Below are 11734 nucleotides of genomic sequence, written 5' to 3'. Positions count from 1 at the left end.
ACATGAATCTTTCATCTGTAAAAGATAACAGATGCAAAGGCAAAACTGCTACACCTCTCCTCCTCTCATACTCATGTGTACAGATGAAGATTCCCAGTGGCACATACATTTCCTGGTCAATGGCCATAGATCACGCCCTATGAGCAGTTATTGCACACTGGAGCAAGGTCCTTAAAAGAGGCAGTTCCCCCCATAAGATTACCACATGTAGGATTTATTGTACAGCTTAGGTGGAGCGACTTGTCTATTGGCTTTGCTTTATAGATGTGTCATTCATTCAAAGTGAAGGGGATGGATCTTTTTCACATCATACTCCCCTCCTCTCTCCCAATCAGTCCTGCACAGTACAGTATGCAGTATGGAAACACTAATGAAATCAGAGCCAGAGAAATGTATTCAGTTCTTTTGCTTTAGCTAAGGCTATGTGACTGGCCTACACAAATGACCATTTAAAGCATGCTAGAAAAGTTTAGAGTTGAGAATAAGACATCTTTGAAATAAAATGCTGCTGTTCCTAATATCAAACATCATAACATAATACTTCAGAGAAGGAATCAGTTTTTGTCCTTACTGATTTTAAAAAACACTGGGTAACTTTTCTCATAGAGGATCTATTTGCTTGTGGCATGCTTGTTTCCATGGAGATGTTATTCCACAGTTCTTCAAACAGCATGCATTTCTACTGGGTTGGGTTGGTTCTCCACAGATTTATTACAATTAGAATTATTATCATATCATCATATTCAGTCATTTGGATTAAGACCATGATAACTCCAACACACACTGTATTATAAATTCACTCTCCACTCATAGTGATGAGGAACTAAAGCAGCTACAGCTGGCCTGATTGACTGAAAAATGGCAACTAAACTGCACCGAGGGTCTCTCTGATCATCAGTAATCACTCACACTGTCCTGACAACAGTGGACTATATGTGCTGGTCAGAGCTGAAACTCGCCCATAAACCCAAAGGTCTGTGGATCAAAGCTCTCTGTAGGTCTACGACAAACCTGAATCAAAAGATTCCACTTTTCAATCTTTCACAAGCAAAACTTTCACAAGCAATCACTTTAGATTCCACCAGGTATAGCCACAGGACAATGGAGAAAGTACAGAGTTGGTAAAGTGGATTTTATGGAGTGATTGGACAGTATAATCTGCTTTTTTCATTTACGAAGAGGCTGTTAGAACTGTTTCTTCCCAGTCCAGATTCAAGAAAACAAGCAATTCTGAATCCGGCATTCTTCAACTCTGCAGCCTTAAAAACCCTATGGAACCCCAGTGGATGTATACTGCCATCTGGTGGAATAACATATTACTAACCGAACAGTGCAATCGGAGGACGCAGACAAAGTGATGTGGGGTCTAAGTGGTGTAATGAACATTTAAGATTTTATTTCGACTAGAGCAAAATATACATGGTACAATTTATTCATATAGCACGACATTTGTCCTATTTAGACCTAATTAGTCAACATAACACATTAGTCGATTCTTATTTTGCTGTGTTACTATTTTTATTTAAAGTATAGAGGCACATACTTCTTTCCTTTTTCGGACGCATCACACATCATGTTGTGAGGGTATAGCCTCCAGTGACACACTGTATAGTGTTGGAACGTATCTCTGTCCTGTCACATACAGGCTCCGCTCTCCGGTCGTTAATTCATGGGCGCAAAGAAATCTGTTCACACTTGCGCTGGGAACGCATGCGCGGAGAGGAAACCAACTGGTTTGTGTCAAGTCGAGACGGACGGATGTGACAGACGCAAAAGCACCTGTATTCTGGCATTCATGGTGACACAGTGAGTACACGCTAATATTTAATAGTTCATATTCAAACACAGCATAGGCCAAGGCTCTGTCATGTGTGTTTCTTGGGAGTGCATGTTCCAGCAACCACAGATGCTCATCTTCGTTCTCATGGTAACCTCCTGTAAGAATTATTATTTGCAGATGTTTTGTTTTCAGTGTTTAGCCATTGTCACTAAATGATCACATTATTGTCAGGCTGTAGAAATAACCATAATGGGGCTCCACTCGATCAGAAGTATCCGGACCCGTGTACGCGAGGGATGCGACCGCTGCGGTCCGAGTTACGCCTTGTCAGTATCATTAGGCTTTCGCTCATCATTCAGAACAAATTGGATATTAGGAGGGAGTTGTAGCTATTAAAATTAAAAGAGAGTGGGGAAATGGACAGAGGGGGAGCGCTCGTGTAGGTGCGCGCCACGCGTCATCGTGCACTGTAGTGCCCATTATACCAATCTCGTCCATGCAGTTACTATAATCAAAAAGGTCCCGAACATCATTTCATTGTTATATAATTGTTTATGATTTCATAATGTATGGTTATTTCCCCCTGTGTTTTTCTCGCTCTACAGTCCATGGGCTCAGAGCGGCTGGAGATGCGTAAGAGACAGATGCAGGTTCATCAGGAAGCAGCTGCCAGTGTCCTCCAAGCACGCCACAGAATGGGAAACAACCCCACTAACGCCTCCAATGCCTGCTGCTTCTGCTGGTGCTGCTGCTGTAGCTGCTCCTGGTAACTGCACGATGCACCCCACAACACAGCTCTCAGGGGCTTTGCATTATTATACAAAGTAGTTTGTTCTTCACAGTGTGGCTCAGTGTCTTAGATTAAATGTACTCAAAAATAACCTACATTGCATAATTCATAGGCATACAAATTCAACTGTATTCTGCCCAAAACAAATAAAGGAAATGCCACCGGAGGTTATGCGGCTGCTTCCCCTCCAGCAAAGGCACAGCCACTGACACTGTTTCTGATCCCCCTCTCTCACTGGACACTGACCCATGAGTCTTCTGTTTTGGAATCATCAGCCATTTACTCACACTTCCTCTGAGGACAGCCTGTTGTGTGCAGTGCACAGCCATGTTAACTTACCCCACTGGGGCCAAGTAATACATTTTGTCTCCACATCTATACAAGTGTAATTGTTACATGGCTACAACTGTCATTTTCCACATGGGACGATGCAGAGTGGACTCTCACCTGAGCCAATTAGTTCAAAAGCAGCTGCTACATCAGGTACTGGGACCATTTTAATTAGATATAGGAACTCCTAACGGACCCTGTAGACAATTGTCACACTTCAGCAATGTATGGTTCCAACTCCCTTTAGGCTTCAATAAGTATATCTATATGTCTAAAAAAACAGTATACTGTACATGCTGTTTATAAGATGCTATTTCTATTTTTAAAGAGAAAAAGAAGCAAAGATCAAAGGGTTGTCTTTTTCTTCTAGTCTGACTGTGAGAAGTGAAGATGAGACAATCCAGAGGTTTGAGCGTAGAACAGATGCAACTAACAACTGTGAGGAAAGGTATAGTAGCAACTAATGAAATAACATCATCACCTGCAGATAATGAGATAAGACCAAATAAATGTTTCCACTGTTTGCTCTACAGTCCCAAGCCCACTCCAGAAGACGCCCGCTCCTGGTCAGTGTCATTTGAGAAGCTGATGAAGAGTGCATCTGGGCGCTCCTGCTTCAGGCAGTATCTGAGGACAGAGTTTAGTGAGGAGAACATGATGTTCTGGCTCGCCTGTGAGGAGCTCAAAAAGGAGACCAACAAGACTGTGGTCGAAGAGAAGGTTCGGCAAATATATGAGGACTTCATCTCAATACTATCCCCAAAAGAGGTAATATCCAGTGATAATCTGACAGGACAATGTGTATATTATGAATTCAAATGATTAGGCAAATCTAAAGATGAAAACTACTTCATTATACACTGAAACAATTCTTAAATTCATTGCTTTACCATTTTTGGATATTGTAGTTGATTTTCACTATCTATTGTTTATCTGTTGTAGGTCAGCTTGGACTCACGTGTTCGAGACGTTATAAACCGTAACATGCTGGAGCCCACCTCGCACACATTTGATGACGCACAGCAGCAGATCTACACACTGATGCAGAGGGACTCTTACCCACGCTTCATCAACTCCACAGAGTACACGGACCTCCTTAAGAGCCTGGAGGAGATGCCCCCAGAGCCATAGATCGTCCCTTATTGCCTCACACTTCACCTGGGAAACTGGGTCTAACCTCCTCCTGCTGGAGTCCTGCTATTTAAAGAAAGAGGAAATTAACACTCTTTCAAAGTGGTCTTTGTCAGCTATAATTGCTGTTTATTTACCCAAGATTAGTTTACCAAATTTCCATGGAGCAGACAAGAACAAAATGCTTGTTCTGGCATTGGTTACATGTTGGACAGCATATCTATATTTTTGTATATTCCCTAGCGCTTGACATTGCACTTTTCTACCTTGTTTAATGAGAGAGAGCATGTACTATCTGTGAGCACTGTATTTGCATTCAGGCATTTTGTGAGCCTTGATGCTGATGCATATTCAGTTCTTGTAGAAAATGTTAATTTTCTTTTAAAAGGTAACCGAAGAAGAGAAAGTGCCTTGGATTAAGATCTTCTCCTGCACCTTGAACATGAGTGGTGCCACTTTGACTTTACCGTTTTGGTGCTTTTAGCTCTTCTCAAAGATCACTTTTTACTACTGGAGCTGATCCCCCGATTTGTAGTAGGTCTTACCTGTGTACTTCATTACTGTGATATTAGTGATTCTATTTATTTAACAGAAGACGGGGGGAAATAATGACCACTGATATATTTATGTATTTAAAAAGGGAGTTATGTCGACTAGTTATTTTAATTATTACAAATGAAATAAAGCACAATTGTATCCTTGTTTCATGTGATATGTTTACAACTTGCATATTAGGTTGCATTCAAGGCATTATGCCTACATATTCTAAAGATTACGCAAAAATAGTACATCCACTTCATATACTGATCACCCCAAGCAAATAATCGCAAAACAGTTCTTTTCAATTACTTTTCTCACCTAATAAATTCTCAAAAAACAAGAAATCAGCTCCAAGTTTAGAGATATTTCAATCATTACAATAGTTGAACTACACACACTGCATTAACAAAATCAATAATAACCTTTTATTGATAATTGTTTACCCAAATTGCAAAGCCCTACATTTGTCCTGCAGATAATGGCTTCTGATGGCGGATACAATCGACAAGCAGAGTCTGAGATCGTGTGTGGCTTCGGGTTACGGCGTCACCCACAGTCTTGTCTTTCTGGAGGAGTAATCGTAGTCTTGTATTTATTCCGGTTTGATTAGCAGAAGCGCGGTTTCACTGTCCACTTGTTCAGTGAGTTCTTGGGTCCACAGGTTCTCAGTTGAGGGTGCTGATGGTACTAAGTGTGTGTGCGCACACGGCCCTCTTCATTCATTACCGATGGGAGGAAGGGTCTTCTCTATGAAATGCTTTATGTCCGACATTTCCTGTAAAAATAACAAAACATATTTTTGTTTAATAGTCTTTAATTTAACTTGCTGGCACTGTGTAGAGGAACTATTGTTGTCAAAAGTATTGAAAATCAGATACTAAATCAATAATAAAACTAGTATTGAAACTAGATACTAACTTGATCAGGTTTCAATACTTTAAAAAAGTCACATTCACAGGACAGAAATTAACCTTTCCTGAATAACTTTAGAATGATCTTGAGCAGTAATAAGACTACACAGACTAATATACACCCATGAAACATACCTGGACAACTGAGGGATTACAGATATAAGAAAGCATGGAAATATAAAAGAAGGTACTCCAATTTAATGTTGAAAATCACATTCTATTGTGTAAAAAAAGATTGTTTGTAATTTTAATTGTGTTATTGGCATAGATAGAGTATTGAGTCTATTCTTTAGTGTCGACATCTGCTTTGCTGCCCTCTGCTGTCCCTTCGATGGGATTTTCATTAGTAATTTTTGAACAGCCAAACTATACTTTTAGAAATATAAGAAAAGGGCATGCTCTTTTGTTATAACCATAAAATGCACTACATTATCTTATATCATCTTCTCCATTACTTCTTCAAAAACAGGTGTAAATGCTCAGATTCCTATATGCTTATACCTCATACGTTTCAGATGAATGAGTTTAAAATGTGTGCTGTAAAATAAGACCGGATTTGAAAACATACCAAATCTAATTGTTCTAATTCTACAAATATAGTTCTTAAATTTTGCAACTGCTTTGCAAAATTTAAGAACAATCGCAATACTTTTGGAACATTGGTCTAAGAATTTCTTCCAAGACCGTACAGGACTAACACACAATGTTACATGAAACAAGATTACTAGAGTCAACCCAGCACTCACTTTAGGACAGGAGCAGTGAGAAAGATCCGGATAGGTTTTAAAAGTGTAGTTGGCTGGGTTGATAAGGGTTTGCATCTTCTCTGCTGTCATTTTGCCGAAAGCATAATTAACAACAGGGTCAGCATTGCCATGGCACTGCAGCACGTGCATGTCCTTGTTCACACTATTGGCAGAGGCCTGACAATAATACAAGAGATTATTTCAGATTATTTGCACAGTTGGATTATGACTAATAGATGACACAGGAAGAAAATTAAAGCAGTGGGTAAAAAAAAAATGTATTTATATATATATATATATATATATATATATATATATAATATATATATATATATATATATGAGCACCATGATATATTTAAGTTCTGTATAAATGTATACTATATACTGTATATGTATATTGGTGTGTGTGTGTGTGTGCATGTGTACCTGAGGGAAAGAGTCATGGAGAGGCAACCAGCAGCTCAGAGCCAGTACTCCAGCAAGTTTGTGGTTAGTAGTCAGAGCCGTGTAAAGAGACAGTGCACCACCCTATAAAAACAAACAAAATGTATTCAAGCAGAATAAGTGTTATTGTATGTTCTTAAATTCAAGAAAAATAGAATTATTACCTGTGAAAATCCACCAAGGAGAATCCTATGAGACGGTATCCCATTTTTTACTTCTTGATCTATTAAAGCCTTAACTGTGGCATGCAAAACAGATTAATTACACACAGATATTGCAAATGAATTGACACTTAATACTTCACAAACATACTGTTCTCTGAAGCTCTTTTAATCCCAACCTCATCTTCGCTTGTATTGAAATTTAATCCATAAATATCAAACCTAGAGGGCAGGAAATCAAACCAGGATTAGAGTTTTGTTGGAGCATTATTTATAAAAATGTGCTGTATACTGACCAAGATGGCATCACCATTCTCATATTCAGGGTCACGGGCATCGAAGGACTGAAAAACACAAGGACAGTAGTGCAGCTTAGCTGATGCAGTCACAGTGTGATCATCCCTTCTAGTTTAGCACAAACTTTAATTGTCTTGTGTCTACTAAACTGCTCTCACCTACTTTGAATACTTACGCATGTGGACAGATGCATTTCACATGTGGTATACTCAAGCTTTGGAAAGCATCGGCCCAGCCATGCCTGTCAGATAGAACAATGTAGTAGTAAAGTAAAGATATAGATTTATTTAACATAAAACTGTTTTACATACCCGGTATCACCAAGGCCATGCAGGAATATCACCTGTGCAAATCAAAACAGACTTTAAGCATTTGCTTAGTGAAAGCTAAGGGCAGAAGAGATCTTTTGACAGCAGCAGGTGCTTTATCAGACACGGTCGTGTTTACACGATGCTGCTGTAACCTGGGACTCACCGCTGCAGTGGCTTTTCGGGCGGCAGGCACAATGGAAGCAGATAAAGGCGCTGACATATTATTGCCGCACATACAGCGCGGAGGGAACGGCTCAAATGGTTAGCTGCGGAGCTAAGGATACCCCTTGGCTTGGCTTTCTATCCGTGACGGAGGTCCTCTCACTCCGCGTGGCACTTCGTAAAAACAGAGACGACCCGGTCAGTAAATGCAGTCTCAGGGCGAAGTGAGAAGGCCGATTAACCAGTATTCGTCTAAAAAAAGTTTGATTTCTACGAGAAAAAACAAGAAGCTCAAGCACATAAGTTATCAGTAGCGCTAACGCCGACAGTGCTGTGGTCCCGCCTCTGTTTGATCTGATTGGTCAATATCTGGACCGTGTCGCGTACGCGACAGAAATACGAAGCTATGATTGGCCATTCGTGAGTGTCAGTAATAACGCCCTTAATCGCTGCTTAATCACCCCCAAGAATCCAAATATATTGATGTATATTTTCACATGGAAGGCGATTTATCCGAGGTATAACATCATTAACACTTTAAATATTTATATCCATGAGCATAGCAAACTTCTAGACTACCAGTTGTCAAAATGCTCTTGTATTTACAGGGATGCTAACAAGCACACATACACATCGTATTATCTCCATATAATCTAGTTCGAGATGTTTTAGGCCTATCTGTTTTTCATGTTTTCCCCTTGTTTTTCCCCAGTAGTAGCCTACTTTTATACTGAAAGCTGTACTCGTTCACAAAGAAGCACTTCCGCTCGCGCATGTCACGTGATGCGCATGTCCTTGGTTTGGCTAACTTTGACATGTGAGCTACAGAAACATGTCTGTTACTAAAAAAACCGGTGGAAAAGCATTCGAAATTTTACAGAATTTACCACGTATCACATTGGCAAACCTGCGGCCTGAACCAGGGTCAAAACAGTTGGTAAGGCTGAAATTAGTAGTGTGGTTAACCTGCTGTGACTGAGTGATAACTAGAATCATACAGATAACCTAGCCATTGCCATACTATCCGTGCAGATACAGTTTAAAATATTACTTTTTTCCCCATGTTTAGGAAAAGCGGAGAGGCAGAGGACAACATGGGGGAAACCGAAGCGGCCGCGGGCACAAGGGAGAAAGGCAGAGAGGCAACCGGCCTCGCTTGGGATTTGTTGGCGGTTCGACTCCATTTTACTTAGCCATTCCAAAATACACTTACAACGAGGGCCACAGGTAATGTATTTTGGATTTGTTAAATGGTATTGATTGCACTAATTGTTTAATCCCATAATGTAGCAAGTGTTTGACAGTGACACGTTTCTCCCTTTCAGCCGACGTCCACAGTACCAGCCCCTGACGCTCAAACGTCTGCAGTATCTCATTGATTTGGGCCGGCTCGACACAACTCAACCCATAGACCTGACCCAGCTCGTGAATGCCAGAGGGGTCACCGTGCAGCCCCTCAAGAGAGACTACGGGGTCCAGCTTGTAGACGAAGTATGAACAAAACTAGATGAGCCTATTATACGGGTCTATTTTGCCATAGGCTTATTAAACGCACCAATAAAGAGTACAATACAGAACTTTCCACTACATTTTCACTCCACTACCTTTTGATGAATATTAATATATTAACTGGCATAAAGCATTAATTCCACAATATTGCATTGCATTACATTTATTATACTATAACAGCAGATGGCACTATAGAGCTATAAGATTGATATGCAAATTTAGCTACAACATTATCCCTGTATTTGTGCTTTTCCAGGGTTCTGACATTTTTGCTGCAAAAATCAACATAGAAGTTCAAAGGGCTTCTGAAGGGGCCATTGCTGCTATTGAGCGGAATGGAGGAGTCATAACCACCAGTTATTATGATCCTATAAGCCTCGGTAATTGAAATTTTTGCAATTATACATTCACTTATAACCAATTTGAACAACAAGAAAAACATTACATTTAAAACAAATTTATTGTTTTTATATTTTAGGGATTCTCATCAAGCCTGTCCCATTCTTCTTGAGAGGACAGCCTATACCACGCAGAATGCTACCAGGAGAGGACATGGTGCCCTATTATTCAGATGCTGAAAACAGAGGTTACTTGGCAGATCTGGACAAAATCCAGCAGGCTCGAATAGCCTTGGCCCTCAAGTATGGCTATGCCTTACCCAACATTTCAAAAGACGAACTCTACCACATGCTTTCTATGAGGAAAGATGTCAGACAAATCTTTTTTGGTCTTGCTCCGGGATGGTTGGTTAATATGCATGAGAAAAAGATTTTGAAGCCTACTGATGAGAAACTGCTCAAATATTACAATTCGTAGTTTGTAAATAAAAAAAGTAAATTAATACATGTGCATTGTTGAATTAAAAGCATTAGTATACATGACTTAATGGAAAATACATTTGAAAGCAACCTTACTCTAAACTCAAGAATAAAGTTATTATAGACTATAGACATAAACATGAAAAACTTGAAAAGTTGTGTTAAAATGTTAAAATGTATTACTTAATTTTTGATAATCTTTGATAATGCTTTGATAGTGCACTGCACCGATTAACACAGCTAATCCATCGCTGTCATTAATGAATGGTGCAAGGGACATGCACTGTAACAGGTGAGGGGGAAATAAGGAAAATAAGATGGCTCAAAGAATGAAAACAGGAAACAGATGCCCAGTGCTGTGTGTAACTTGCAAAAAGACTTGTATAGATCTAGAAGGGGAGTTAGAAATTAGTCATACGCAGCTGTATCCTGGCCTGGACACTCAAAAGGGCTCCTTACCCTACTGCAGCAGCAAATCGGGCAAACTCATATTTTGCCCAAATAATTATGAGGAAGTACCATTAAGAACTTTCAGGACTAACATTTATTTTAAAATTTATAATTGATTTAATTCATGTTTTACTGTGTAATATAAACGTTAGAAATACAATTATTATTGTATTGTATGATTACATTGCTTAAATATTACACAGCATGTTTTAAGTCACAGGGTTGACAATTTTTTTGTGGGTGTCATTTACAGTATATTGAAAATCTTTCTAAGCTAAAAGCCACTTTGCTAATAGTAACTTGGTATTTTATTTGAGATATTGTCCTGAGTTCCAATAGGGAACAATTTCTGCTCCTTCAAAAGCACTATCAAAGGAAGCATATGTTTGTGTGTGTCAAATGGCTTTTGCTGTGTTGGTTATTCAGTAACCTAGAATTTATATAATTTTTCATTTGTGAGTTGATTGTACTATTAGGAAAGTAAAAATACAAGCTTGACATGACATGACACAGAGGTTTCACATTGGCCTCTCATATGGGACTTCAAGTATCTAATATACTACACAGTTTGTGGATGCATGCAATGCTGGCTTGTCAGGAAACCAGCCCAAATCCTTACCGCATAATACCGAAAATAAATCACACCACAGGAAAGAAAGAGCACAATCATTGTTTATGGCAGAACTACAGCGCTTATCTTCAAAGTAGCAGATCCTTTTGAGTCAAAGTCAACTCACATTTCTAATACAAACTTCAGTCTAAGAGTGTGCTGCACTAAAACAGAATAAAGTTTTTTCTGTGGTCACAATAGAGATTTAAATATTTTACACTGGCAAAAAGTAGTCTAGTCTTACTATAAGTATTGCTGTTATTAATCTAATGTCTGAGTCTCCCTATTTAATTAAACATGGCCAGACCTTGCTGCAGAAAAGCAGGCAGAGATTGTTTGTTATCTGCTGTTGAGTGAGCCACTTAAGACCAACAGATATCATGCTCACAGTCACAGTTCTCAGTCTAACTCCAGTTAATAATTAGGGATAATTATGCCTAATGGAGGCTGCTCTGTCTGCTGAAGTGACACATGCCAAAGACAGTAGAGGATCAGTGCATACAGTGTATAGACTCACTATTAACCATACAAGACCAAATTGAATTCAGAAGATAAGACTTATCAGTTGCCAAGAAGAATACAGTTCCTCATTTGCACAGACAGTGCAGCATGCAATCCTTCATTTGCAGAGAAAACATATGCAGTCCTCAGGAGTTAACTTCAGATGCTAACAAATAAACTAGGATGTGCTGTGTAATTGGGCATTATAGTCAATACATTCTTTCTAATAGGCAACAGAAAA

The 11734-nt window shown here is 39.3% G+C and overlaps 3 protein-coding genes across 3 annotated transcripts; 2 read left to right on the top strand and 1 right to left on the bottom strand.

The window, feature by feature from the left end:
• Nucleotides 1–1719: 1719 nt before the first annotated feature.
• On the top strand, nucleotides 1720–4588 carry LOC117388308 (regulator of G-protein signaling 20). Its single transcript, XM_033985822.2, has 5 exons — nucleotides 1720–1806; nucleotides 2386–2546; nucleotides 3271–3348; nucleotides 3434–3668; nucleotides 3843–4588. The coding sequence occupies exons 2-5, from the start codon at nucleotides 2389–2391 to the stop codon at nucleotides 4029–4031; spliced, it is 660 nt and encodes a 219-aa protein (XP_033841713.1). The 5' UTR covers nucleotides 1720–1806; nucleotides 2386–2388; the 3' UTR covers nucleotides 4032–4588.
• A 52-nt stretch (nucleotides 4589–4640) lies between these two features.
• lypla1 (lysophospholipase 1) lies at nucleotides 4641–7946 on the bottom strand. Its single transcript, XM_033985821.2, has 9 exons — nucleotides 7607–7946; nucleotides 7444–7475; nucleotides 7308–7373; nucleotides 7132–7179; nucleotides 6987–7057; nucleotides 6839–6912; nucleotides 6657–6758; nucleotides 6229–6405; nucleotides 4641–5346 (listed from the first exon to the last, which is right to left on the bottom strand). The coding sequence occupies exons 1-9, from the start codon at nucleotides 7676–7678 to the stop codon at nucleotides 5287–5289; spliced, it is 702 nt and encodes a 233-aa protein (XP_033841712.1). The 5' UTR covers nucleotides 7679–7946; the 3' UTR covers nucleotides 4641–5286.
• Nucleotides 7947–8355: 409 nt separating this feature from the next.
• mrpl15 (mitochondrial ribosomal protein L15) lies at nucleotides 8356–11186 on the top strand. Its single transcript, XM_033985819.2, has 5 exons — nucleotides 8356–8542; nucleotides 8675–8832; nucleotides 8931–9096; nucleotides 9371–9494; nucleotides 9593–11186. Exons 1-5 carry the CDS (start codon nucleotides 8438–8440, stop codon nucleotides 9928–9930), a joined length of 891 nt encoding a protein of 296 aa, XP_033841710.1. The 5' UTR covers nucleotides 8356–8437; the 3' UTR covers nucleotides 9931–11186.
• The last annotated feature ends 548 nt before the right edge of the window (nucleotides 11187–11734 follow it).

The sequence above is a fragment of the Periophthalmus magnuspinnatus genome, chromosome 20 (genome assembly GCF_009829125.3).
Source record: "Periophthalmus magnuspinnatus isolate fPerMag1 chromosome 20, fPerMag1.2.pri, whole genome shotgun sequence".
NCBI classification, from domain to species: domain Eukaryota; kingdom Metazoa; phylum Chordata; class Actinopteri; order Gobiiformes; family Gobiidae; genus Periophthalmus; species Periophthalmus magnuspinnatus.
This window is presented reverse-complemented; position numbering and strand designations above follow the sequence as displayed.

Bases quoted from the DNA above. Each gene is read 5' to 3' on its own strand.
- LOC117388308 (XM_033985822.2), top strand. From the start codon at position 2,389: ATGGGCTCAGAGCGGCTGGAGATGCGTAAGAGACAGATGCAGGTTCAT. The intron at 2,547-3,270 runs GTAACTGCACGA...TTTTTCTTCTAG, and splicing joins TGCTGCTGTAGCTGCTCCTG to TCTGACTGTGAGAAGTGAAG. The intron at 3,349-3,433 runs GTATAGTAGCAA...TTTGCTCTACAG, and splicing joins ACTAACAACTGTGAGGAAAG to TCCCAAGCCCACTCCAGAAG.
- lypla1 (XM_033985821.2), bottom strand. From the start codon at position 7,678: ATGTGCGGCAATAATATGTCAGCGCCTTTATCTGCTTCCATTGTGCCT. The intron at 7,058-7,131 runs GTCAGTATACAG...CCTGCCCTCTAG, and splicing joins AGAATGGTGATGCCATCTTG to GTTTGATATTTATGGATTAA. The intron at 6,406-6,656 runs GTACACATGCAC...TATTATTGTCAG, and splicing joins TCCATGACTCTTTCCCTCAG to GCCTCTGCCAATAGTGTGAA.
- mrpl15 (XM_033985819.2), top strand. From the start codon at position 8,438: ATGTCTGTTACTAAAAAAACCGGTGGAAAAGCATTCGAAATTTTACAG. The intron at 8,543-8,674 runs GTAAGGCTGAAA...CCCCATGTTTAG, and splicing joins AACCAGGGTCAAAACAGTTG to GAAAAGCGGAGAGGCAGAGG. The intron at 9,097-9,370 runs GTATGAACAAAA...GTGCTTTTCCAG, and splicing joins GGGTCCAGCTTGTAGACGAA to GGTTCTGACATTTTTGCTGC.